The 26,320-nt window shown below is 53.3% G+C and overlaps 1 protein-coding gene across 2 annotated transcripts; it reads left to right on the forward strand.

Annotated features, from left to right (window-relative positions):
* The first annotated feature begins 102 nt into the window (after positions 1 to 102).
* Positions 103 to 25,910, forward strand: LOC111144913 (tetraspanin 14). 2 transcript variants are annotated; one of them, XM_022499516.1, is made up of 8 exons: positions 103 to 195; positions 13,932 to 13,982; positions 15,870 to 16,016; positions 17,513 to 17,683; positions 19,656 to 19,781; positions 20,905 to 20,949; positions 22,992 to 23,111; positions 24,077 to 25,910. In XM_022499516.1, the coding sequence occupies exons 1-8, from the start codon at positions 115 to 117 to the stop codon at positions 24,146 to 24,148; spliced, it is 813 nt and encodes a 270-aa protein (XP_022355224.1). In that variant the 5' UTR covers positions 103 to 114; the 3' UTR covers positions 24,149 to 25,910. The 2 variants fall into 2 exon arrangements, with proteins under 2 accessions (XP_022355224.1, XP_022355225.1); XM_022499517.1 differs by lacking the exons at positions 13,932 to 13,982; positions 15,870 to 16,016; positions 17,513 to 17,683 and having other exon boundaries at positions 115 to 195.
* The last annotated feature ends 410 nt before the right edge of the window (positions 25,911 to 26,320 follow it).

Raw genomic sequence — 26,320 nt, forward strand, 5'->3', positions numbered from 1 at the left:
TGTGTGTGAGCCTCACCTTGGCTCTTCCTAGGGGAGGAGTTTTGGGGGGTGTTTTGCAGCCACACGTGTCGTCTCACCACCCCCTGTCTGCCTACAGGTCCTGCTTCTCGGAAGATGCACTATTATAGATACTCTAACGCCGAGGTCAGCTGCTGGTACAAGTACCTGCTCTTCAGCTACAACATCGTCTTCTGGGTGAGTCCCCGAGAGCAATCTTGGTCCCCTGCCTTGTCCTTTATTCAGTGGTTCGCGTTCTTCATGCACTGCCGATTGGCCAGGCCCACTGCGAGGCTCTGGGGGAGAAGGCGGGCAGGGCGAAGAGCCCCTGACTAGGCAGAACCAGTGACAAGTTAATGCTATACAACAGGCTGCTAAGTACTGTGACGGGGATAGCCGGGGTGATCAGAAACCAGGCTAATGGACCCCTACCCCAGCCTTGGAGGCTCAGGAACACTTGGAGCTCTGGCCCACATGCAGGTCAGCTTCCTGCCTTCCCTGCCCTGGGGATGCTCACAACGAGACCTTGGCGGTGGGGCGCTTTGTGCCCCTTTGACTATGGGCCAGGCGCTATTCTGTGCTCTGGGAGGTAAGAGTGTGCAAGGGCAATAAAGCCCTGTTCCTTTCAGTGCTTGTGTTTAACCAGTAATGACATTAACCTCCTGAGCAACAGAGCAGGGAGGGAGAAGCTCCTTGGCTAGGGAGGTCAAGGGAGGGCACTCCAAGGAGGTGACTTAAGGGCTGAGACCAGTGTACCCATGAAGAGACAGCCAGTAGGGGTCTGGGAAGAAAGCTGCAGGCTGGAAGAGCAGCATCTGCAAAGGCCCTGAGGCAGAAATGCATGTGCAGGGGACAAAGAGAAGACCAAGTCACTGGCGCTCAGTGAGTACAGGGGGAGGGGACACAAGTGAGGACAGAGACATGAAGGAAACAGGTCATGTAGGACCTTACAATGCTCAGTAAGTAGGTGCAATTATTTTCTACTTCTTTTAGTAATTCTTGGTAGGTTACGAGTTTTGGAATGATTCTGCAAAGTGAAGGGATGGGTGGTGGTACCATGTTCTGAGAATTTGGGGACAGAAGTGTTAGAATGGTCTCTTGGCCACATGAACATGTCCACCTCCCATGTCTGTGACCATCCTAGAGATGAAAGTCTTGGCCACATCAGAGAAGGTTGGGGGTGGGGGGCGGCTAGATGAGATCATGGAGGGGGAATGTGTTGACTGAGAAGAGGAGAGGTGTGAATATGGAGTCCTGGGTTGCTAGAGGTGAAGCAACCTCTTCCTTGAAGGGGAAGGTCTGCTCCAGAGTTGGCTGTGAGTAAGCGGGCTGAGGGGAGGCCAGGAGACTCTGTATTGCAGAAGCCTTCCAGGTAGAGAGGAACAGTTAGCTGTGCACAGGGAAGTAATGTAGGATGAGGACAGAAAATTGGCATTGGCTTTGAAGAGGTAGAGGTTGTTGGTGACCCTGGTCAGAGCCGCTGTGTGTCCTGGTTGGAGGGATGGAAACCCACCTGGGGTTGGCTGGGGGGCCAGCGGGATGTGAGGCAGTGGAGACTGTGACTCAGGACGGTTCTTTCAAGGACTCTTGCCTTAAAGAAGATCAGAGAACTTGGGCACTGGTTGGAGATGGTCAGGGCATCAGGGGAGGTAGCACAGCATGTGTGTGTCACCAGTGGGCTCGGTTCAGGGAGAAGCAGACACTGAGTCTGTGCGGGTGGGTGAGGGGACGTGATCGTGCACCTGCAGCAAGCATCGCTGGTCAGCTTCAAGGTGTGGGGGGGGGGCTCATAGAGAAGGAGGGACAGAATGATCGGCCGTCATGCCACATTTTGCTTCTACTGAGGATGTTGGCATGCCCTGTTTGGACCGGAACTCTTGCAAACAGGGCAGATCACTAAGAATTCTCAGCTTTTACCCTTGATTTCCTATGGCATCATCAACTCCTGATGATTTACCTCAAAGTTTTAGAGGGTTTCTGTTCTGGAGAAACAGGGTGGGTTTCAGTGGCTTGGCCACTCACCCCACATCTTTTTCTTTGCCTGGACAACCTGTCACCAGCAACTTCATCATTTCCCTTGAAATAAGGCAATATAGGACAGTCGATGTGGTTCCTGTGGGATTTTCCTAATGAGAGGCCTGTGGCTGCCTCATTTGTGCGGTGTATGGCTTCCTGGACCTGCCCTGCTCCCTCCCTGGCCCCACCTGGAGGCCTTGCCCACCAGCCCAGTGTATGGCAGAGGGCCCCCTGGCCTTGGCAGGCAGTCTGACACTTTGGACAGTTGGACACCCAGGTGCATATTGTTCTCTCCCACCCCCAGGCACTGCTTACTTGGTCTTGTGCCTGTCCTCTGAAGGTCATCCTGAATTTTGCAGCAAGAGCAAAACTTCTCACTGCTGTGGCTGAGGGCCCGCTAATCTCCATTTCTTCACATTCTTTTCAGAACAGATTCTTTGCTCTTGGGAAGCTTCCCAACTTGCCCAGTAGTAACAACTCTGCAGCACCAGATTCGAATACTGGAGCTCCTGGGTCCGGAATCGTAGCAAGTTTGCTTGAGCGAAGGGTGCTGCCGTGTTACTGCATTCTGCAGGATTGACAAGTGTGTGGTCAAGAGTCTGTTTCTCAGTTGGTGTGCCCGGGGGCCGAGCAGGAAGGGACAAAAAGGAGCAGTCAGGGAAATGAGGCACAAAAGAGCTTGGGGGGAGAATGACCCAGATGCCTCCCTTCTGGGTCCTTGGCACTGATTGCTCTCTTCTTCTGCACCGGAGCTCAAGTATGCGGTGAGGCTTGAGAAGCGGGGTGCAGGGCCCTCCGGGAGACACAGGGTAGGTGCAGTGGGAGGCCCGCACCCAGGTGCTGGGCTGGACTTGCACGCACACTGAGTGGTCCTGAGGAGGCTTCGTGTTTTTGTGAAATGCTGATGTCACAGGCCTGCTTCCTGCTTCCCAGGGTCGCTGGAAACATGCAGTCATATGCCAAGCCTTACTTCGTCTGAGAAGTTTTCTCTTTGAAATGGAAGAAATAACCAAAATCAAACGATCTAACAGCCCCCCCGCCCCACCATGTTCCCATCACCTTGCTTCAACATCAATCAACTCCTAGCTGATCCGGTTTAATTTATATTCCCTCCCCACACACCATTCCGCCCGTTATTTTGAAGTAAAGCGTAGATAATCATTTTGCACAGAGAGTTTTTGTGTTTGTTTTGTTTGACGAAGGAACAATGAACAGAGGGATGGGATTGCAGCTTTGCGGGCAGACCTGGGCTCGACAGGCAGGTTCAGATACACGGACGGCAACCTGTCGTTTCTCTGACCCATGCTGGGAGCCAGAACAAACAAGGCTATATTGAGCACTTTGCCCCATTCAGAATTATTTGCACACTGACATACTTCATAGCCAATACCTGCACACTCTACCAGGGTTTTTAAAGCTCTCTCCCTCGGTTCATGGCTGAGATTTTCCCAAGGGACTGTTAAATACTCTCTTGAGAGGACAAATGGGGATGCAGTTGGTGTCTCTATACGGGGTGAGCAGGGAGCTGGGCTTCATAGGGTTCATCGGGGAAACAATGCTTCTAGATGACGGAATGTTGTGAGGGCACTAGCACTTTCTACTTAAAAAAATGTATTTATCGATGTATGTATGTATGTTCGTATGTAGGTTTCATGCCCAACATGGGGTTTGAACTCATGACCCCGAGATCAAGAGCTGTGTGCTCCACTAACTGAGCCAGCCAGGTGCCCTCTGCCTTTTTTTTTTTTTAAATCATAGTCATTCTTTGGTTTATTAGTGAGCCCTGTTTCAAGTGCAGAATGTCATTTTGTCTTAAGAAAATGTAAATCAAGGGGTGCCTGGGTGGCTTAGTCGGTTGAACATCTGCCCTTGGCTCAGTTCATGGTCCCCGGGTCTTGGGATCCAGCCGGGGGTCTGCTTTTCCCCTCTCTGTCTGCCCCTCCTCCCCGCTTGTGCTCTCTCTCTCTTCCTCTCTCTGTCTCTCTCTCTCTCAAATAAATAAATAAATTAATTAAAAAAAAGAAAATGTAGATCAAAACAGCAAGAAGATACCATTTTGCTCCCATCGGGATGGCTATTATTAAACACACAAGCAAACACACGACGCCCACCAAAATAACAGACGTTGACGAGGATGTGGAGAAATTGGAATCCCTGGGCACTGTTGGTGAGAATGTAAAATGGTGCAGCCACTCTGGAAAACAGTATGGAGTTTCCTCAGAATGTCAAAAAATAGAATTACCATATGATCCATCAATTCCACTATGGGCATAGACCCAGAAGAATGAAGAAGCAGGATCTCAGAGAGATGTCTGCTTACCTGTGTTCTCAACAGCATTATTCACGACAGCCAAGAGACAGAAACGGCTCAGGTGTCTACCGACAGATGAATAGAGAGAACATGCTCTGTGCATGCAGCGGGATCTTTCTCCGCCTCAAAAAGGAAGGAAATTGTGACACACATGCTACAGCACGGGTGAGCTCCGAGGATTTCATGGCAAGTGAAATAAGCCCGTCAGAGAAGGACAGATCCTGTGTGGCCCCACTTAGAGGCGGTCCCGAGAGTAGTCCGGTTCCCGGAGATGGACAGGAGAGGGGAGTTGCCGGGGCGGCAGGAGGGGAGAAGGGGAAGTCAGTGTTGAGGGGGTACAGAGTTCCGGTTTTGGTGGCACTGTTGCTCAACACTGTGGCCATGCTGAGTGCCACTGAGCCGGCCTCGATCAGATGGTTCAAATGGCTCGTTCCGTACTGTCTCTGCTTTCCCACGATTCAGATTAGAAAGCCGTCCCCTCCGACTGGCAGAGGATGGGCCGCTGGGAGAGGGATACCCTAGAGGAAGGGCTGCAGGGGGTCCTGTTTTTTGTTCTCGCCCCACCTGGTGCCACCAAGAATTCGAGCCCTCCTGGTCTGGCCGAGTGAATCCCCTGGAGGGGACGATTCAGAGGATGTCTGCGACCGCAGGATCGCTTCCCACCACCAGCTTCGAGTTTGACCTGCGAAGGTTCAGATGAAGCCCTTGCCTGGATCTATTTCAGAGGTGGTTGAACGGAGAAGAACTGAGGCCCCTTGTGGCACAGACAATGAGCCTGTGTTCTGCGGACCGGAGAGCCCCCTGCCCCTGGCCTTCGGAGACGTGGGCAGGTCTGAGCCGAGCTGCTGTTTTGCTGTTCAGGGAGTGCGGGAATTAGCTTTGGAGCCCAGCGGGCAGCCTGTATGTGAGAGGGGAGCCATGGGCGTTTGTACTCTGTGGCCAGCATGGCTTCAGGTCCCTTCCTTCAAAGCCACAAAGACCTCCCAGGAGTAGGGCGACAAGTCAGGAAACTTTTAAGAGTGAAAGAGCGGTTATTAAGAATTCTGCCTGAATGACAGGTGTGTCCCAGGACGGTCCCAGGCAGACCGGGACAGGTGGTCACCCTACCCAGGAGAGGCAGAGCAAGTCTGACGGGGAAGGCGTGAAAGGTCAGCTCCCTCCCCCTGCCCCCAGCACCTTTGAGGATAGAGGGTCTAATTCTCTTTGGCCTGTATGGTGTACATCCTTTGATAGGGGGCTCCCCACATCCCGTGGTGAGCTCAGGTCTCTGCATCGCTCTGATCTAGAATGGCCCTTATTTGAGCTGAACTCTGTCCATGTAACACCACATCCCAAGGCCTGACTGCCTGGTCTCAAACGCAGTTTCTCTGCTTCTGTCTCTGGGTAATGAGTGCAAAGAGAAAGTCTAGGGCTTTAATAATGTGTGTAGTATATTTTCACTTCCATTGCTGAGAAATGATAACCGTTTCTCTTCAAGTTTTAACAAACTTTTGTAGTTGCATGGAAATTCTAGAAGGCTGCACAAGGCACCCCAGCTTTACCCCGTCCCGTCCATGTCTGCAGTCGAGGACACTTTCCCATCTTTGTGAGAGCGACCTTGCGGTCATGAGTTCTGTGTTTTCATGTCAGCTAGCATAGAACGTTCTAGGTTGCCACACAGTCTTGTTGATTGTATTTTTGGAAATTCCCATATTGGACATTTCGGTTGTTTCCAATTTTTTTTACTATCCTAGATAAGGATGCAGAGATTAGTTTGGTTTAATACAGATTCTTCCATTTGGGCAAGGGAGGGAAATTATTTGCTGGGATAGATTACCAAGAGTGGGATTAAATGGGTCAGAGAGTGTGTATGTTGTTTTGACCTGGCTGACACATTTATACAGTCAAAATTACTTCTCTAGAAGGGTTGCCGCAATTCATAGGAAATAGATCTCCTTATCTCCTGGGTGTGTGTATGTGTATTTTTCCATAGTTGTATTTTCCAAGGCCGAGGGCAAAGATTGCTTAATCAGGGATTCCACTAGAACACCCTAGTGCTACTCGCTGCGGGGCTTCAGCTCCTGCTCTCACTTGGGCATGTGGGAAACCAGAATCATCAGCAGAGTTTTCCGACGGAGGCTGTTCACAGTGCACTGTGATCATTGCCAAGTGTACATGACTATTATACACTCCCAGGATTGGGGTCAAGTGTAGCTAACCAGTGATGTGTGTAACTCTGCATCCTTCCCTAGTAGATAGCTGGCATGACCCAGTCTACTGGTTTGTCTTGTGTGCAGGAGTGCCCTCTGTTCCCATCTTGGTTCCCATCTTCCCAACTTCTCTCTCTCTCTCTTTTTTTTTTCACCCAGAATCACTTTTAAAAATACCACCTCTATTGAGGTGTAAATTTGATAGAATAATACCCACTTGTAGTGTGTAGTTCGGGGAGTTAACAGCTGTATACTCCCATGGAACCCCTGCACCCCAGTGAAGATAGAAAACCTTTCTGTCACTCCCGAAACTGTCCTGGGCCCCTCTGTAGTCATTCCCTCCCACCCCATCCTCAGGAAAACCATCCATCTGCCTCCCATCGCTCTATGTTAGGATGGACTCTTGAATCTGACTTCTTTTAGTTTAGATGATGCTTTCTCTGTTCTTTTGTTCTGAATTTCATTGATATCTTTAAAGACTTTAAAAAGTATTTTTAAATTTTATTTTTGAAAAATTATAGTAAAGCATACAGAACGATTTAGAATTGTAGCCATTTTTCCGTGCACAGTTCAGGGGTGTTAGGTCCATTCACATTCTCCTGCAGTTGTTACCACCATCTATCTTAAGTCTGTTTCATTGATTTCTGCTCCTATTATTATTATTATTTTAAATTTTTTTAGAGAGAGAGAGAGCCTGTGCAAGCAGGGGAGGAGGGGCAGAGGAAGAGGGAGAATCTTAGGCAGACTCCCCATTGAGCTCAGATCCCGACACAGGGCTTGATCTCACGACCCTGAGATCATGACTGGAGCCTCAGTCAAGAGTCAGAGGTTTAACTGACTGAGCCACCCAGGTGCCCCTGCTCCTATTTTTATTTCCTCACTTCTACTTTGGGGTCACTTTGCCTTTTTTTCTAGCTGTTTAAGGTAGATTAGATCATTGATTTTAGATCTTCTTTCCTAGTATGGGTATTTGATACTCTTTTCTGCATCTCACTCATTTTGATACATTTTCCTTTCATTTGGTTAAAATATCTTGTGTATGTGTACTCTGTATGTAATGTGTCCTTTCTTCCCCCTCCTGGCTCACTTCCACAGTTTCTCTTTATTACTGGATTTCAGCAGTTTTCTTATGATACGGGCTGGTGTGGTTTTCTTTGTTTATTCTGTTTGGCGTTCATTGGGCTTTTGGGTTTGTGGGTTTATAGTTTTCATTAGATTTAAGACTACTTTGACCATTATTTCTTCAAGTATATACCTCTCCCTTTTCTTCAAATATACATATTTCTTAAAATATACATCTCTCCCTTTTTCTTCTCAGATTGCTTATTGTCTCGTAGGTCCCTGAGGCTCTGTTCAATTCCCCCACCCCTACCCTTCAGTTCAAATAGTTTCTATTGCTTTGTCTTCAAGTTGACTGATCTTTTCTCCTGTAGTGTCTAATTGCTGTTAAACCATCTAGTGAATTCTACATTTCCACTGTTGTATTTTCTATTTGTAATAGTTCCATTTGACCTTCTGTTTCTCTTTCTTTCCTCATTATGTTTATATTTCCTTTTAAATCCCCAAGGGTGTGTACAATAATCTGTTTTCATGTCTTAGCTAATTCCATCTTCTCTGTCATGTTTGTGTCTTTTTCTAGTTACTGAATATTTTTCCTTGTTATAGATCACATTTATTTCCCTTCTTGCCTATCTAGTAAATTTTTGTATTTTTTTTGGTAAATTTTTTATTTTAAGTAGGCTCCACACCCAACATGGGGCTTGAACTCACAGCCCTGAGATCAAGAGTCCCACACTCTACCTACTGAATGAGCCGGGCACCCTGTCTAGTAAGTTTTGATCAGATGCTAGATAGAGTTTCTCCATTTAAACATCCTCCTGTTTTGGTCAGCTCAGGCTGCCATACCAAAATACCATCAACTCATTGACCTAAACAACAAAAATGTAATTTCTCACTTTTCTGGAGGCTGAAAGTCTGAGATCAGGGTGCTGGCATGGTTGGGTTCTGGTGAGGCTCTCTCCCTGGCTTGCAGATGCCTGCTTTCTCGCTGAGTCCTACGTGGCAGAGAGAGGTCTGGTCTCTCTTCCTCTTAATAAGGATACTAATCATGGAGGCCCCACCCTCATGATCACATCCAACCCTAAATACCTCCTAGAGGCCCACCTCCAGACGACACCACATTGAGAGTTATAATATTCCATCGTGGGGATGGATCACTTGGGATTTTGTTCTTACGGTTTCAGGCTATTTATTATGACCTGTTCAGGCCCTATAAAGATGACCAGGTTGGAGACTTGAATTATAGGGATGCCCAGGGTTTGTGGGACCAAGCTGAAGGAAATCTTGTCTTTGGTCCCGAGGTCTACGTGGTTTTAGTGTGAAAGTTCAGCGCAGCGCTCATCAGACTGTGGCTCACAGGCCTGGCTGGCTCTTGGCCAGGTTTTGCACGTACAGCTTTATTGGAACACAGCCATGCCCATTCGTTAACATGTTATCTGTGGCTGCTTTTCTGCTATAAAAGCAGAGTTGAGTGCTTGAAACAGACATCAGCACAAAGCTGAAAATGTTTACTGCCTGGCCCTCTACAGAAATGTCAATGCTGGCTTCGTATTTCGGTTTTGCCCCACTGTTCCTCACTGAACTGTGCTGGCAACTGTGGAGACTGGGGTGAAGGTGGGGCTGAGGCTCAGTTGGGGTTCCTTCTCTCCCTTGCCTGGAGGGCTGCTTCTAACCTCCCTCAGATGACTCTGCCCTTCTTCCTTCCTCTCGAAGGCCTTGACACAGTCATTCCTGGGTGGGGCTTGGTGGGGGTGGGCTGTCTGTTATCTGGAAACTCAGAGACATCTGTGGAAACTGCCCCCAGAGCCCTCTGGGTAGTCTTACCCCTCCTCACCAGGGCCCCTAGCATCTGTTTGCTGGCTGTGCTGGAAAGGGCACACACACTTCTTATTCTCAGAGCCACCCTTCCGGCAGGAGGAAAGCTGGTGTGTGATAGCTGTGTGACCCCATCTGAGGCACCACCCGGCCTGGGCTCCGCTCCCCACTAATGAGGAAGCTGGGCTCCAGTGTCCCTTCCGGCTCCGACCTTCCAGACTCCCACCGAGAAGTGGCTTAGTTTTTACTCTTTGAATGTGGGACTGTTTGAAAGTGGCCTTCCCTGGACTCTGTAGGGCTCAGAGTGGCTACAGTCTTGAAGGGCGAGGTTTCCTGGCCCGGAGAGAAGTCTTGAGACTCACTCTCAGCCCCCTGGGCTCTCAGGGTCAGGTTGGGTATAGAGTTGCTGTCTTAGAACAAAGGCTAGGGCTGGGTTACTGGGGGGGTTCGGCGCAGAGAGTCAGCAAATGCTGATGGCATCCGGAAGGCCCCTTGAGGTCTCTGCTTTGCTCCTCACCGCTTGCAGGAGGGCAGGGCTCCCCTGGACCAGCTCCATGCCCTGGGGTAAGCATGTCACTTGTGATACACTTCCTCCAATCCCTGCAACCCTCCTATGACCCAGGAAAGGTCGTCTCTGTTTTGCAGAGGAAATCATAGGCACAGAGGAGTTCCTGGGCTTGACACAAAGTCTAGTCGCCGGGAAGGTGCAAAGTAGAGACGGGAACCAGGTCCAGCTGACTTGTGCTGTGTGTTCAGCACTACTCTGGTCTTGAGTCTGGCTTACTCTTGGGTTTCCTTCTGGTCCTTTCTCTGGGACTCCCGTAGGCAGACCTGTGAATGTCAGCCTCTGGCAACCAGGGGATTTGCAAGAACTAGAGGCCAGGGGGCCAGAGCTGAGAGGGTTGCATTGCTGTTGGTGGTTTGCCTTGAGCTCCCTGCTGGAAGGCCTCTGAGGCCTGCAGGAATTGCCCAGGGCCTTTTACATACACTGAAATGCAGTCTTGCAAGAGGCCGTGGCCATTAAACTGTGAGTGATGTCAGGCTGCTTTTAAGTTGCTTGGTGTTGGAACCCTCCCCGTCCGGCAGGCGTCCGGCAGGGCCCGGACAGGTGTCTGCACTTCTGCTGTCGCTTGAACCTGTTGGGTGCAGTGCCACAGGCTTGCTCACGTGGTGAGTGGATTCCGTGGGGCTTCTAGCCCAGAGCGGCCCCAGAATAAGGGGCCTTTGCCTTGTGGGGAGGGGTCAGTAATGTTTACAGTGACACCCAGGGAAGCCCTACTTCCTGGCCACAGAGTGGGACACAGAGTGACCCTCACCACCTGCGGATATGGGTTGTGGGCTCAGAGTCACACAGCCCGTAAGCCCCTTCTGCGGAACTCCCATGCCACAGGTGCCCGTCCTAGCCCCCCTCGGTGGGGACTCCGACTGCTACTTGTCTTCCTGGGCCCTGTGGGCGGTGGGATAAAGTGCTGTCAGGAGGGTCGGAGACACCCGGTTGGGTTTGAACTCTGCCACTGGCTCGCTGTGTGCCTTTGGGCAGAAAACCAAGTCATTGTACCTCTGAGCTTTCCTGTTTGATAAAGGGGGTAATAGTACCACACACCTGTGATGGGGTTTGAGAGGGGCCCTTTGAGCATGAGAAGTGTTGAATGCTGGGCTTGGCACCCAGGAAAGAGTGGTACCACCTGCCATGGTGACCACAGTGGACAGCAGACCTGATGGCCCAAGGCCGGCCTCCCTTTAGGCTTAGCGGCAGTCCACCCTATCCTTTGGGAGGGGATTTAATCAGGTCATAAAAGAGAGACAAAGGAGGTTACTCTGAGGCTGGAAAGCACCCAGCTGAACTGTCGCTCCCAGATGGTTGGCTGCCAGGTACAACAGCCCAGCCCCACAGACCATCTGCCCCAAAGAGATCCGGAGAAGGGGCCCCACGGGGAGCTGGGTGAAGCTGGCGCGTGTCCTGGCCTGGCTCATTCACAGGGCTGTTGAGTGAGCTCCCAGACAGGCCACTTCCCCTGTCTGGTCCTCCCTCAGTCTTCTCATCTCTAGAATTGGTCCCCAAAGTTCCTGCCTTGGGCCAGTGTTCATTGAACCCATGATCTGACATGTGACCTCCTCCCCCACCCTGCCGGTTCCTGTCTTTCTGGTGCTAGTTCATGTTAGTTCTTCCTTTAAAACAATGGAAAAAACCACGAGCCCTTTTCTTAGTGCCCAGTCGTTGGGAGAGAAGGGAATCTGGGCTGCGGTGGGAGGGAACTGGCCAGGACTCAGCTGGGGGTCCTGGATGGGCAGATTTTTCTCGGGTTTCTCTCACCGTCCACCACGGTGCCAGGTGGGAGGGAGGCTGTCATGGGAATAGGTAAGGCAGTTGCTGCAGTGCTGTTGGGGACACAGGGAGGCACAGGGAAGGACAGCCTCTAGGACAGCCTCCTGTTCTGATCCTGAAGCCTCTGTGTAGAGCTTGACCATGGACGTGAGCCAGGCTGGGCTTTTGCTCGGCCCCCATTTGCTCTGAACGCATTTGGAGGGCATGAGGTGTAGGTTTTCTGATCTAAACAACCAAGCGAGGCGGCTGTGGTGCCATCTAATGAGAAGGACAAGAGTTGGCAGGGGCGGGTTGGGGCTGGGAGAGCAAGGCTCCATCTGGGACATGCGCAGACTGCAGTGTTGTCAGCTAGGTTCCGTGCATGTCACATGGACATTAGGTGCGGAGATTCGGGTGTGTGGGTCAGCTGTGTAGAGAAGGTCTTCCAAGCCCTGTGATTATGGTCTCATCTAGGGAACTCGGGGGATGGGGAGGGGTCCCGGACAGAGCAGCGAGGCTCACCAGCGCATAGAGGTGCCTGGAGGAAGGGGAGCCGGCAGGAGAGGCTGAAGAGTGACCAGTGCTTCGTGTCCCCAGAGCTGACCAGACCAGTGCAGGAGGGAATGACCAGCTGTGTTTGGTCAGGTCAGATGAACAGAAAGAAGACTTGCCCTCCAGCTCTGGCGAGAGGCTAAGTCACTGGAGACCTTGAGGAATGGCGGGGCGGGAAGCCTGCTGGATTCAGTGGGCAGTGATGGGTCACCTTCGGGCTTGCCTGCCCTGCAGTGTCAGGTGCTTGGGGAGAGAAAGGAAGTGCTCGTACACCCCATCAAGAAGAACCAAGGCCTTCAGCAGCGAGTTAAATTCAGCAGGAGGCTTGAGGAGTTGAGAAACCAGCATGGCATGTACAGGACCTTGTGTCATTCCCTGGAGTTGAAAGTCCAACGCATCGGGGGCTTTGCCTGCATCCTCTGTGCCAACCCCAGTGCCGGAGAGGGGGCCTGGTGCTTAGGAGGGCCTCAGGCGGTATTTGCTGAATGACTTGGGATCTAGGCCCTTCTCCTCCACTGCTGGGTGTTTTGATCTTGGCCCTCTTGGGCTCGTGTTCTCCTTTGTGAAATGGTCAGATCAGGTGCAGGCAGGGCTTCTGTGGGAGCCAGTGGTTAGGGGTCTGCGAACCCTCTGAAATCCCATCCCAAATATTGGGCACGTAAGCATTCTCTGAAAGTGGTCTGTGATTCAAAAGAGGGTGTGATCTCCCGGGGTGGGGGTGGGGGCTTTCTTTAAAGGTCCAGTAGTGAACAAAGGAGGCAGGGAGGTCTTAAAGTGTGAGCGTATGCCTTGGAGAGGTGAGTTCTAGGCAAACCTGGCCCCATTATTTAGCAGGAGGGGCTGACGAAAGGCAGGCAGATGCCAGCATGGTGTAAAGAACTTACATAGAAAAATAGGCAGCTTCATCTGCAGAGACCAGGTATTTTGTTTTATACGGAAGAAATCGTCTCTGGTTTAGAAACTTGTGTGGTGTTGGTGGGGGGCTTCCCATTGTGGTACAGGTGAGTCAGCCTGGTCCCAGTGGGGTGGGGGGTGCTCCTTTTCTGGGGTGAGTGTGTTGTTTCGCATAGGCCTATTTTAATTCTATAATGAATAACCCAGTAACTAGTAACGTGAAGCACATGTGTGCCCCTGGTGCCACGGGCTCTGTGTCCCCGTGGCGGTGCCCAGGGCTCTGGAGAGAGGCTCTCTGGCCCTGGGAGCCCATGAGTGCACCGGGGGGGGGGGGGGGGCTGTCACAGGGAGGTCATGTCTTCCTTACACCGGATCCTGCACTGAAGAGATTTCAGGGGCTTTGGGAATGTGGAAGAAACAGGGCAGGGCTGTCACGATGTCTCTGACTCCAGTGTCGGGGGCAGACTCTGCTCAGAGATCTTGCTCTCTGCTCTCTGGAGCGTGGGGGGCCATTGGGGTAGAAGGAGTTTAGCCAGATGTTAGGAAGGTAGGTGTAAGTTATCCCAAATGCCTGGCCATCCCTTTGCTCTGCGGCGGAGTGCGTGTCATTTGCAGGGACCAAGGGCCTGCCTTGCCCCTGGTTGGCCTCCATGGACGTGAGCCAGGAACGTCCCTTGACTAGTCGTGCGGATGCTCCTCAGAGCCTGTTCGTGGTCCTGGTTTTTTAACTAACTCTCTCCCTCTCTCCCTCCTTGCTCACTTCTCCCCTTCGCTCCACCCCTCCCCTGCTTAGCTGGCTGGAGTTGTCTTCCTTGGAGTCGGACTGTGGGCATGGAGTGAAAAGGTAAGTGTCCCTGTTAGCAGGGCTGGAAGCATCGGGGAGCCCAGGCCGGGTGTGTTCAGCTCTCCTTGCTCCTTCCTCCAGACTCCCTTGATAAGCGTTCTTGCCTGGGGCAATGGTTTATAGGTTTGTAGCCATTGGTTGTGGTTGTCGCAGAGGCGGCTCTGAGAAGTGGTCACTGAGCTGATCATGAGGACCTCCTGGGGCCCTGGGACTGGCTGTTTCCCTGTGGTGGGGTCACTGCTAGGGGCCACCACGGGTGGGCTGGGCTGGGCTTTTGAGATCCATGAATGCGGAGAGCCCTCTCTGCTATTCCCAGAAGCCTCAGACAACCCGGGGGCTTGTCTGTGGTGGATTCTGGGGTGGGCCTGGGGCCACCTTCTGCTCCTGTCTGTGCCTCTGGGAGCCAGTAGCTCCCTGAACACAGTCGTGTTTGTTCCCAAAGTTTCGTCCTGAGACTGGGAGCAGGGCTGTGTTAAATCCCCCTGGGTGCCCTGTGGGGCAGAGCAGGGGCTTCTACACCTGTGAGCCTTCTTGCCCAGCCTGTACAGGAGACGGGGGCAGTGGGGCGGTGGGGAGACCAGGCTCTTCCTGTGCAGCGGGACAAGGGGCAGTGGAAGCTCTGAGGGGACTAGACTTAGGAGCTGTGGCCCTCTTCTGCTCTGCTGGTGGGTGCACGCCAGGGAGGTGTGAGAGCCTAGGAGGACCCTCTCTCCAGCGAGAGCGGAAGAAGGGAGAGAGAAGGAGCAAGGTGGAGTAAGGTGCACTGAGCCGGGCGGGAAACTATGGGAACTAAAGCATCCTCTTGAGCCCCAGGCCCTGAATCCTCTTATCCCTTCAGTGGAACCTGCCTTGGGTTCTGGGAGATAGAGGGAGGAGCACTTAGATCTATGGGCCTTCTTGCCATGGTCTTCGGAGCTGAATAAGGCCCGCCTTGGGGTTTGGGTATCTTCAGGGTACCCTGGAATCCCCTAAATTTAGCGCAGGAGCTGGAGTGCAATGTCCCTTCGTCCTGCGGCCAAACCCCACAAGCCTGCTCAAACTGTGACTCATATCGCCACCATGTGGCCATCTCCCGAACAGCAGCAGCTCTGGCAGAGCCCTGAGCAGAGGCCTGGCTACCTTGGGGCCCTAGGGGTCCCTGGGGGCCTGGCTGGTGGCTCCTTTCTCCTTCCTCTTTTGAATCCTGTAGAACTTTTCTGTCAGTTTTGGTTCTCACTAGCCACATGTGACTGTATGTATTTAAGTTAGTTAAAATGAAACATGAGCTCAGATACTCAATAGGACATGGGGCCGGTGGCTACCGTTTGGGACAGCGCAGATAGAGAACATCTCCCATCATCACAGAAGGTTTTATGGACAGCGCTGCTTCGTCTGCCCTTGGTGGGTGTTTCCAGAACAGTGTGCATACTGAAGCTGTTTTCAGCTCAGGGTCGTGGGGTTCTCTACAAACTGAGTACAGAGTTAGCCGTCACATGGCCTGAGGCCAGGGCGAGCCTCTGGCCCTAAGGTGCCTGGACCGGAGACCACAGGGTTCCCCAGGGCCCCCCTGCACTCTAGGCCTGGCACAGGCACCCTGCAGTCTCCAAAAAAAGCATGGGGTCGGCCTGGGAGGGACTCAGAGCCAAGGTGCAGCCCAGGATTGCTGCGCGCAAGGGCCCTGGGAGCTGAGGCTGGCAAGGATCTGCGGGCAGAGGGGGCCCTAAGAGGGCAAGTGGGCAGGGGCCACGCTCTGTGCTCTGGCCTGGCTGTTAAGGACAGGACTGAGCCTCAGGAGACAGGTCCCTGTCCTTATTTTATCTCTGGACATAACCTAGGTCCCCCTTGCCCCCCAAGGCACCCTTGACTCCCTGAACTCCCTGAAGCTGATGCTTTCTCTACCTCTTTCAGGGGGTGCTGTCTGACCTCACCAAAGTGACCCGGCTGCATGGAATCGACCCCGTGGTGCTGGTCCTGATGGTGGGCGTGGTGATGTTCACGCTGGGGTTCGCGGGCTGCGTGGGCGCCCTGCGGGAGAACATCTGTCTGCTTAAGTTTGTGAGTAGCCGCGGATGCGGGGGCGGGTGGGGGTGTGGACTCTGCTGGGCAGGCTCACCCCTTATCTGGCTGAAGAGGGTCGTAGCTCTTACAGGGCCCCTTGGGCCCCAGCCGTGTGGGGAGGAGGCTGCCCACCGACTGGGAAGATTTCAGGAAACAGTCAGCTAAGCCGGCTGCTCACCCCTGGAGAAGTCGGGCCGCTCTGGTGTTCTGGTTCTGGAGGGAAGAGACGGCTAAGCAGCCAGCTCCTGTCCCCTCCCTTGCCTCTTCCCTCTGAAGTTCTGAAGGAATTGTTTGTTTGCTACTTGCCTTTGCCCTTCTTGGCTAAGATCAAAAGAAGTTGCCAGTAAAGTTAGGAAACCGTTTTCCTCCTCCAGGGGGGTGTGTGTTGGGATGTGCAACACAGAATCCCTAATTTCCTGGCAGAACTGCCAGTTACTTAGGGTTTGGTTTTATATTTAGATAAAAATTCATGCTGAAATGCATTCAGTTAAAATTAAATAGCACCTGGTGGGGAAAACACATAATCGTGTTTTGCAATATATTATTTGTTGAACTTATTAGATCAAGCCTTCTCTTCCCTGGGCTTAATTTAAAAAGCAAAACATGTTTTTGGTTTTTTTTTTTTCGTCTTCTCATTTTTTTTCCTTTTAAAAATATATTTAGTATCTTCCTTCTGTGTGAATGGAGGTTAGGTTTTGAAGGACCTGGTGTGTATGTGTGTGTCTGTGTGTGCGCACGCACGCTGGTATTTCCTGTTGTCTTACCCTGAGACCCTCGCCTGCCATGGCCTCCCAGCTTAGAGCCCAGGGTGACCAGTGGTGGTAATGGGCGGGGGAACTCACGCACTGCTGGCTGGAAGTCTGCTGGATGGGAGGGTGCAGCTGTGGGGGGCCCTTGCAGAGGGCCACCGCTGTGGTGGCCAACGGTGCTGTGCTTCTGGAGAGGTCTTGCCACGTACAGAGGCACTCAGATGTCCTGCATGAGCTGCGTGACCTCAAGCAAGCCATGTGCCAGAGTGAGCCTCTGTTTCCTTGTCCCTAAAGCGGGGGCGACAGTAGATTTCTAGCAACTTGGACAGTTGTGTGTGCGAGGAGAGTGGTTAAGTGTTGTGTCTGGGGCACAGGCTCTGCCCTAGAGTTGCTGGTGGCCTGGTGGGGTAGGTTAGCCCTGCCTCCCTGGGATGGGGCTTCCTTGTTGTGGGGGGGAGGCTGCCTCACAGGAAGTGGGGGACATAGTGGCTTGGAGCTTTCTGGTTCTTTCACTCGTCTCTTCCCAGTGGTGCTGTGATGGGGTGGGGGTGCACCTCTCCATTTACAGAGGGGGCAGGGCTGCCAGCCAGTCACATGGGATTCCCAGGGGCTCCGGCACTCGTGTCGCAGGGGTGGAGCTCACCCTCTTTGCAGCAGGCATCGATCCCTGGTCAGACGAGGCTTTGTGCCTGGCTGGAGGCTGGAGGTGTGATGACTCTCACCTCTGTTCTTGCCACCACGCAGTTCTGCGGTACCATCGTGCTCATCTTCTTCCTGGAGCTGGCCGTGGCCGTGCTGGCCTTCCTCTTCCAGGACTGGGTGAGGGACCGGTTCCGGGAGTTCTTCGAGAGCAACATCAGATCCTACCGGGACGACATTGACCTGCAGAACCTCATTGACTCCCTTCAGAAAGCGGTAAGGACAACATCCGTGCTGGCCTCCTGGCTAGAGCATGGGATTCCCTGGCCATGCACGCTGCCCAGGCCTCGGCTAATGGGGAACCCGGGGTGTCCCTCCTCCGCATGGCAGGTGGCGGGGAGGCTTATGGGGGGGGCTCTGGCCTCTGGTCAGTTTGACTCTGCCCGTTTACTGTTGCCTGGTCATGTAGGTGTGTTCGCAGTGTGTCCTCCCCCATTTGCGTGGGGCAGGCCGTCTTGCTGCCCCCGCAGGCACCCTCCTTCAGGGGCCCAGATTTCTCAGGTCCTGGCCACACAGGCGGCCTCAGGTCCCCAGGCACTCTGGGTACCCAGGGGCAGAGCGTCCCCTCCCCGGTGCATGACTCACTGTCTGAGGCTATTCCTGTCCCCTTCCTCCCTGGGACCTTTTCCCCTTCCTGTTCAAGAAGGCAGAGCTGCCTGGAGGAAGCTTCCCCAGATGGGGAGGAATGTGACCTCCTTGGAATATGTCCCCAGGGGGCTGTCTAAGCCATCCCAGGCCTTGGCCTTGACTTCATCTGGCCTCCGCCTCCCCTGTGTGCAGCTGCACCTGGAGGCTTGGACCACTGCTGTCCCTGCCCTGGTGGGGGGGGGGGGCCCGTTCCCTGCCACCGGCTGGGGCAAGGCCGTCGTGTTGTCCGTCTGTGAGCTCCCGGAAAACCTCGCTTCCCCAGGGACTTCACGTGGAACACTTGGATTCTGAGGAGAAAACAAGCAAGCACACATTAAAAATAACTCTGGTCCACTCTCATGCTGACTAAAACTTGTTTACCCTTACGTTGTATCGCCCGGGACCCAGCAAAACCCACTTTATGTGACCAGAGACACTTCCTGTGTCATAATAGTGACTAGCATTTGTCTTTGAAAATCCCACCTCAGCCATTTCCTTCTGCCCTCACTGAGCCTTCCCGCCGTTCCCCGCTGTCCCAGAGCCGTGGCGTGCCCGGGTGTTCCTGCCCCCCGCTAGCCTCGAGGACAGGGCACTCTTCTCCAGTGCCGTCCTTTCCTCTTGAAAATACACTCTCCAGAGGCATTCGGTAAATTGTGGAGATTCCTCATGCTGAAATATTTGGGAGTCATGAGAGAAGCTGGAACCACAGCAGGGTAAGGGCGGCGGGGGGCATGGGATTTTAATCTCAGAAATAAAAGACAGCCAGGAACCCTGGTCGTTTATTTGTTGTGATCATGGCCAATGCCATGTCAACAGCCAGGACAAGTGTGACAACGGAGACAGCGGAGTCTGCTCCGGTCTAGGAGGCCCTTGACATCCCTGTGTCATTTTCAGTGTTTGGTTTTACAAGTTTGTAGACGAGGGGCGATTCCGTTTGCAACTACATTGGACAGTAGGGGGTGCAGAGACCCCAGGTTAGGGGGACTGAGCTGTGATTGTGTTAACCGTTCACCCTGCTCATGATTCTGGCCTTGGGAGTAGACGTCTAGCAGCTGTTTTTTGTAAAGAGGCACCTAAGGGAAGTAAGGCCAGCTCGGACGTTTCTCTGGGAGGAAGCCCCACTCACTGCCCACAAGGAGGGGTTCTCTTGGAGGATATGAGAGAACTGCATCGGAGATACTGAGGGTCTCCACGGAGAGTGAGGAATCCACTTTGGGCTGAGGCGAGGGGAAGAAGGAGAAGCCCCAGGGGCGGAGGGTCTGGACCTGACTGGGGTGTCCCCGGGGAGGCCAGGGGACGCTGCAGAGGCAGTCCTGCATGCCGCACCCGGTGTGTGGGGGGTCTTAGATGAGGTTTCCTGGTTCCTTCTTAAAGGCTGCCTAGGTTACCGTGCTTAGCGCCTGTGCATGTGGGAGGTCAGTGGGGCGGGGGGTGTGCTGGATTTCTCTGTGTGTACATGGAGCAGCGCTTCCCCTCATGTCCCCAATCCCCTGTGGGGGGGTGGTCACAGCCCTGGCTCAGAGCCAGAGCCCCTGACAGTTCGCGGCTTTTGTGACCCCAGAACCAGTGCTGCGGGGCATATGGGCCAGAAGACTGGGACCTCAACATCTACTTCAACTGCAGTGGTGCCAGCTATAGCCGCGAGAAGTGTGGGGTGCCCTTCTCCTGCTGCGTGCCGGATCCTGCGGTGAGTCGGCCTGCCCGGGGGGCGTGCAGCTGTGCTGGGCTCCGGGCTGCTTCTGTGCTCCCTCTGCACACCACGCAGGGTCTGCAGCTCCCAAGTCCTCTGTGTGTAAATCCCAGGCACATTTTTGCATGACCTGCCCTTGCTCTAGTGTTCTGGGTGAGGCAGGAGAAAACCAGTCGCGTCTTTCCCTTGAGGGGCTCTCACTTAGGGTGCCTGGACGAAATGCTAGAAATGTGGTGAGCCCTGGGCCACCCTCTTCACCATCCTCTGGAGAGAATGCCCCGTGCACAGAACTGGGGGGGTGGGGGGGGTTACTCACCATCTGGGGGTGGTGGAGGCATCTCGCTTTTCTTCTTCACCTGTTCTTATTCCCAGCCCATAGCCCGGGTCCGTGGGTTCCAGAACCAGGGCCCTTGGGGTGATGTGTGAAGGAGCACTGAACATTTGCTAGAACTGAGCCTTTTGCAGCTCTTGGTGTGCTCACAGGTGTTCAGTACGCGGCCCCAGGGCTCAGAGCAGGCAGGGCAGAGCCACTGTCAGACGACCCACTTCCCAGACCAGGAAGCTCTGGTTTGCTGTGGCCGCACAGCCAGCGCCTGATATCCCCACCGTGACCATGAAATACTGAGCGAGTGGAACTTTCATCTCCCCGCTCAGGCACTGCCAAACTGTGACCCATGGGCCAGATCCAGCCTCCTCTCTGTTTTTGTATGATCTGCGAGCCGAAAGTAGTTTCAGCCATTTGTAAATGGCTGACCATAAATGAAAGGAAGAATAATATTTTGTGACGGGTGAAAATCATTTGAAATTTAAATTTCAGCGTCCGTAAATGAAGTTTTACTGAAATGCGGCCATGCACATTCATTTATGTATTGTCTGTGTGTTTCATGCTCCGAGAGCAGAGTTGAATAGTTGCTACGTAGACGGGTCTCCTTCACAGACACGGTTGGTCAACCTTTGTCCTAGTGTGAACGGTTAGTTGGCATTGCGATTAAAGGATGTGAGCTATAATGAAATTTGTACAGGTGTTTGCTGATGTTTGGTTGGGACTTTTCTAGAACCTTCTACCACTGGCTTCCCAAGAGAACAAAAATGACCATTTTTTTTTCTGCTTTTCTTACAGCAAAAAGTTGTGAACACACAGTGTGGATATGACGTCAGGACCCAGGTGAGTGCCCGAGGCATGCAGCTTTGAGTTTGTCAGGTTTATTCCCTGTGGTCCAACTTCCTGATTTAGCACAAGTGCAAATTGGAATGGGTGAGACTCGGGGAGGGGCCGTCTAAGCTGGGAGCAAGCTGGGTAGGAGCCCCTGGCAGCAGGACTCCAAGGAACAGTGATGGGGGTGCTTCCCAGCCTGGGAACTGCGGTCACAAAGTCTAGCAGTTGCTGCATTAGTGGAAAGAGGTCAGATGAAAGTTTTGGGAACAAAGCCTTTATTTTTAATGGCTCCTTGGAGTTCCGTGGGTGTCTGTTCGGTAGGAGCTCAGGGTGAAGCTGCAGGAGCACAGGGCTTGGTTTAGCCGCCATATGGAGGCACGGTGACAGTGAGGAGGGAGACGGGTCTTGGGGCGGGAGGAAGGCTCAGTTCTCCTGGGGTTTCTTCAGGCCACAGGGGGTGTGAGGGAGGAGAGAAGTGAGTGTCCCCCTCCTCCCAGGCACTGCTCGGTGGCCTTTGGTGATATGAGTGACTGCTATTCTGAAGGAGGGAACTTGGGGAATCTATGGGCACCTTTCCTATTGGCCATGGACGCCAGGGATGTGTGCCTCCGGTTTGGGAGGCCTAAAGCCCTTCTGCAGGGACCTCCGCCCGTTACCCAGGGACGGGCCTGTACCAGCATCATCCTTTCGTTGCTGCTTGTGTTAGATTCTAGGGCTGTCATAACCAAGTACCACAGACTGTGGCTGAAACGCGGAAACTTCTCTCCTCAGAACTCGAGGTTAGAAGTCCGACATCAGGGTGCTGGTAGGGCTGGTGTGAGGCCTCCCCTGGGCTTGTAGGTGGCTGCTTTCTCCTGTGTGTGTCCCCACATGGTCCTCCCTCTGTCTTTTGGTGTTCTGATCACTTTTTATAAGGACACCAGTCATATTGGATTGGGGCCTATCTGATGACCTCATTTTAATTTGTTTACCTTTTTCTCCATATAGTATTTCTCTTTCTTTGACTGACTTACTTTGCTGTTGCAGATGGCAAGATCTTACTCTTTTCTATGGCTCAGTACTAATCCGTTGTAGATATGTAACACATCTTTTTTTTTTCCCTCACATCTAGAGTTTGGGTTTGGTTTAGGGCCAGCATAATGGGGGTTAGGGCTGGGGACAGTGTGAGGATATGTGCCTATTATCCTGCAGTTCAGAGACCTGTCTGGGGGGATAACTTTAGAATTAGGGTTAGCGTTAGGGGTGGGGGTTAGGGGCTAGGGTATGTGGCTGGTGTCCTGCTGTTCAGAGACCTCTCCGGATGATTCAGGTTAGGGTAATGGGTTATAGTCCCACTTCAAACACCTTGTCTCCAAGTGCAGTCACATTCTGAGTTTTAGGGAGACACAGTGCAGTCTCTTACCCCACTAAAATGGATTACTGTTCCACCAGTATTGCCATGAGCGAGGCTGTATGCGGTGGGTGGGGGTGAGGATGGGCTGTGTGTGCTGGGGGTTCTCCAGTGTGCGTCCTGAGCCTCCACTAGGGGTCAGGGTTGGAAGGTGCCTGTTGGCTTAGGACTGTGACTCTGGCTCCTGGAGCCAAGCTTCCTTGGCTGGGGGACACACTCTGGGAAGCCACTGTCCCCTTTTTCCCCAGCCAACTTCTCTGACTCAGAAGATGCTGAAGGCCCTTCTAGTTTTTCTCTTTAAAGCCCCATCTTCCTCCTTGGAGCCTTGGGGGCCCTCTGTGTCCTTCAGATGTGGGCTCTGGAGGTGTGCCAAATTAGTCCCTCTTTCAGTCTGGGGAGGCCTCACCAGGAGTGGGTAAAGACCACCGCCAGGAGCCTTCCTCTGGGCAGAGCAGAAGATGCAGACTGCCCAGGGAGAAGGCAGAGACTGCGGCAGGTGGAGGCAGTTCCCCTGGAGGGTTCTGTCCATCCTGGGCACCCGCCTTCTGGCCCCCTGGCCCCCGCTGAGCTCCGCCCTGCCTGCCGGGGGAGCCCTCTGGGGAGCTGGGGTGGGGATGCCCCACATGTCTTGGGCTCAGTTCGCTGTGCTGTTTCCCTTTAGCTGAAGAGCAAGTGGGACGAGTCCATCTTCACAAAAGGCTGCATCCAGGCGCTGGAGGGCTGGCTTCCACGCAATATTTACATCGTGGCCGGCGTCTTCATCGCCATCTCCTTGCTGCAGGTTTGCTCCCCCTGCCCTTTGTGGCTTCCTTTGTCCTTGCGGGTCGCACCTGTTCATCTGAACCAGATTTCACACGTGGGGAGACTGGGGGCTGAGCTGGCAGCTGCCCAGAGAATGGGGAGGGGCAGGGGAGGCAAGAACTCTGCCAGTCAGAGAGACCGGTTCTCCGGGGTGCCCAGGGCTTGGGAGGAGAAACTGGCAGCCCCCAAGCAGCCTCTCAGACGGCCATCACCGCTGTGCAGAAGGTGCATCGTTCGGCTCTGACGCTGCTGTCAAGAGGGTGCCTGATGCGGCCCGGGGGCTGCGGACCGTCCACACTCCCCTTCCTCCTTCACCCCGCCAGTGTGTGTTGAGTGATTGCAAGGGAAGCTTAGACACAGAAGCATCTAGAAAAGGAAAGAACAAATTTACTTGCCAAATGGGCAAAGCATTCAGACTTCAGAAGAACTGGCTCATAAGATATAAACCACAACAGGAATTTAAAGGGGAAATAAGCAAAATTCCAAGATTTCCGAGTGCACATTGGTCTGTTCCTGGTAAAAAAAACAGTGATGATGCTGGTCACCAAGGTGGGACGGCCCCACGGCTGAAACCAGGGAGAACCTCGTTTTTATCATGGAGTCCTGGTTTACGGGAAGCATCAAGATGTATTATTTTACGTCAAAGCCAGTCAGGTGACTGTTATTTTTGGGTTAACGGTGGGTACAAAGTGTATCCCAGCGCATGATATGTGACGTGCGTGGCCCTGTTGGAGGCAGGCCTTCTCTGCTGCTGGCCGTTTGCCCCAAACTTCTAGGCCCCAGGGATAGAGCAAAACAGACCCCAGGACTCCCTGTTTACTGGCGGGTGCGTCCTCTGTGCTGCATCCTCAGTGTCTGCAGAGTGGGCCCGTGCCCCTTGCCCTCTGTGCCCACCCTGTCCCGTCGGGCCCCAGCACTGATGGCCTCCCCTGGCTTTGGTTTCAGATTTTTGGCATCTTCCTGGCGAAGACCTTGATCTCGGACATTGAGGCGGTCAAAGCAGGCCATCACTTCTGAGGAGCAGAGGTGAGCAAGCAGAGCTGAGCCACGCCGTGGAGGCCGGAGCCCTTCGCTGCTGTCAGCCCGACATCCAGAGGGAGAGAAGTGGACACACCCAGCCAGAGTCAGCACCCTGTCTTCGGCATCAGCGTGACGCGACCTCCCTATTTCTGTTTGCTGGTGCTGAAGACCAAGGAGCTCCTCTGACCTGCACGGACTCGTGACAGAGACCCGCTCGCTCGGAATTTACCCAGAGATGGAGACCATGTCTTTAAGCGGGGCAGGGACTCTGAGGGACAGAAGGTTCCCATGGCTGTGAAAAGGGCCTGACTCAGTTTTCCTGGAGACTAAGTGTGTCTGCAGGGCACCCTGGCCTCCCCACTTGTGTTGTCAGTGCCGGCCTGGAGGGCGGCCACATCTGCTATGAGTGGGACCTGGGTGGGGGCCCAGCAGACACGGACGAGGCTTCTCCCAGCCGCAGAGAGGTGTCACCTGGAACTGGGGAGGGGAAGGGGAACAAGGGGATCGTACCAGCGGAGCCTGTGTGTCCGCACAAGCTGGGGGGGTGTTTGTGGGTTCCTCTGCCACATCCAAGGAAGCCTGAGCCATGTGTGGACAGGCGCCACGGAGTGCCTCCTTGACTGCCCCTTCCAGGACAAGACCTGCCTCCAGTTTCCACAATATCAGGTCCTGATGACACGGGGGGAGCAGGTCACGGGCAGGGTGCTCCTCTGAGAGTCGGCTCTCCCTTTCTGAAAGTGTGTAAATAGTTTATTTATAGGGATAAGAATGTTCTCACACCATTTCTTCATTTCCTCTGGCATTCCCTCTAAGCAGCCTTACACGATGTCTGGGACTGAAGCCATCCCTCTCAGTTCCCTCGTGTGTCTCAAGAACCAACCCCCTCAACTTCTCCTTTTCAACCCTCACAGCCCAGGTGCACACATGTGCTCTCCCTTCCTCTTTGCACCCTAGCTCACATGCACCCACTCCCTTCCCCAGCTAGGCCTCACCGTCTTCTGGTCTTGGTGCTACTGAATCCATCACCTGGAACTTGAATCCTGACCCCACCTGCCACTCCCCCTACCCCCCCACTGCAAGGCCAGGGAGCCCCAGCCAGAGACGTCCAGCCTGGAACCTGTGACCAGGGCTTCTATCAAGGCTACATGCTAAGGGCCGCTGGCCGGCCTGGTGTTTGCCTCTCCCTGGAGAGCGTAACTGTGGCCTGGCCCCTGTGTCGAGCCTGAGACCCCAGCCTGCAGCTGGGTAGAAGGTCAGGATGGTTCTTCTTTGGCTAACTTTTGTGGTGACTCCCCCCTCCACTGTCCCCAGTCAGGGATCTGTGGTGATCATGTCCCTCCTCCCTGGCAGGGCTGTCCTGGGGCTTGCTCTTGGAAATGAAGTCTGTCTTATGTACCGAAGGTCCCCCCGCCGGGGGTGGCTGGCGTGTCTGTGCGTCTTTGGCTGGGCTCCTCTCTAACGCTTCTCTCGACCCCGTACCAGTTCTGTCCTCCTCGTTCAGGGACTTGAGTGCTACCTTCACTGACTTGCCGAAGTGTACATGCTAGTGTGGTGTATACTGGTGGGTGTTTGTGGATGATGTTACGATTTTTGTTTCTGGGTTTTTTTGTTTTGTTTTTTTTGTTTTGTTTTTGTTTTTTGTTTTATTTCTTTATAATTTTCTCTGTAGATTAGAGGAAGAAGAATGCTTGTGTTTTCAGGAAGTGTGATGCTTTTCTTTGACTGCCAAACTCTTTTATGGAATATATCTTTATATTAATGCTGTTGTCTTGGTCGTTTTTATTTTGAGTGACATCAAGATGGCATGAAACATCACGGTGGTAAACTCGGCTGCTACGGGAACCGGGGGCACTGGGAGTGACGAGACAGGACAGGACAGTGGAGGGTAAAGGAATCCACGGGCAGCACAGTTTGAAACAACTTCCATCAGGTGATTTGTTTTAGATTCTGTGCGCCACTTTCCATTATCCTTGGTGTGGAGGTTACACCCGGAACAAGCGGGCTTGTGGCTTGCTTACGCCTGCTGGAAGCACGAGGCCGAACTCTGACTCTGCAGGTGGCAGGAAAAGCATTAGGCGACCTCTGTCCAGCCTCGGGTGGTGTGATCCAGGTGGGAGAGCTTGGGGACACTGGGCGGGGAGCTGGGCCCTGCTGCTGCATGAGTTTGTC

This window comes from Enhydra lutris, unplaced genomic scaffold (assembly GCF_002288905.1).
Source record: "Enhydra lutris kenyoni isolate GAN:26980312 unplaced genomic scaffold, ASM228890v2 scaffoldscaffold12, whole genome shotgun sequence".
NCBI lineage: Eukaryota > Metazoa > Chordata > Mammalia > Carnivora > Mustelidae > Enhydra > Enhydra lutris.

What these genes read in the sequence shown, in the direction of transcription:
- LOC111144913 (XM_022499516.1), top strand. Translation starts at nt 115, where the DNA reads ATGCACTATTATAGATACTCTAACGCCGAGGTCAGCTGCTGGTACAAG. An exon ending in GATATGACGTCAGGACCCAG is followed by an intron (nt 20,950 to 22,991) that starts GTGAGTGCCCGA and finishes GTTTCCCTTTAG; the next exon opens with CTGAAGAGCAAGTGGGACGA. An exon ending in TCGCCATCTCCTTGCTGCAG is followed by an intron (nt 23,112 to 24,076) that starts GTTTGCTCCCCC and finishes CTTTGGTTTCAG; the next exon opens with ATTTTTGGCATCTTCCTGGC.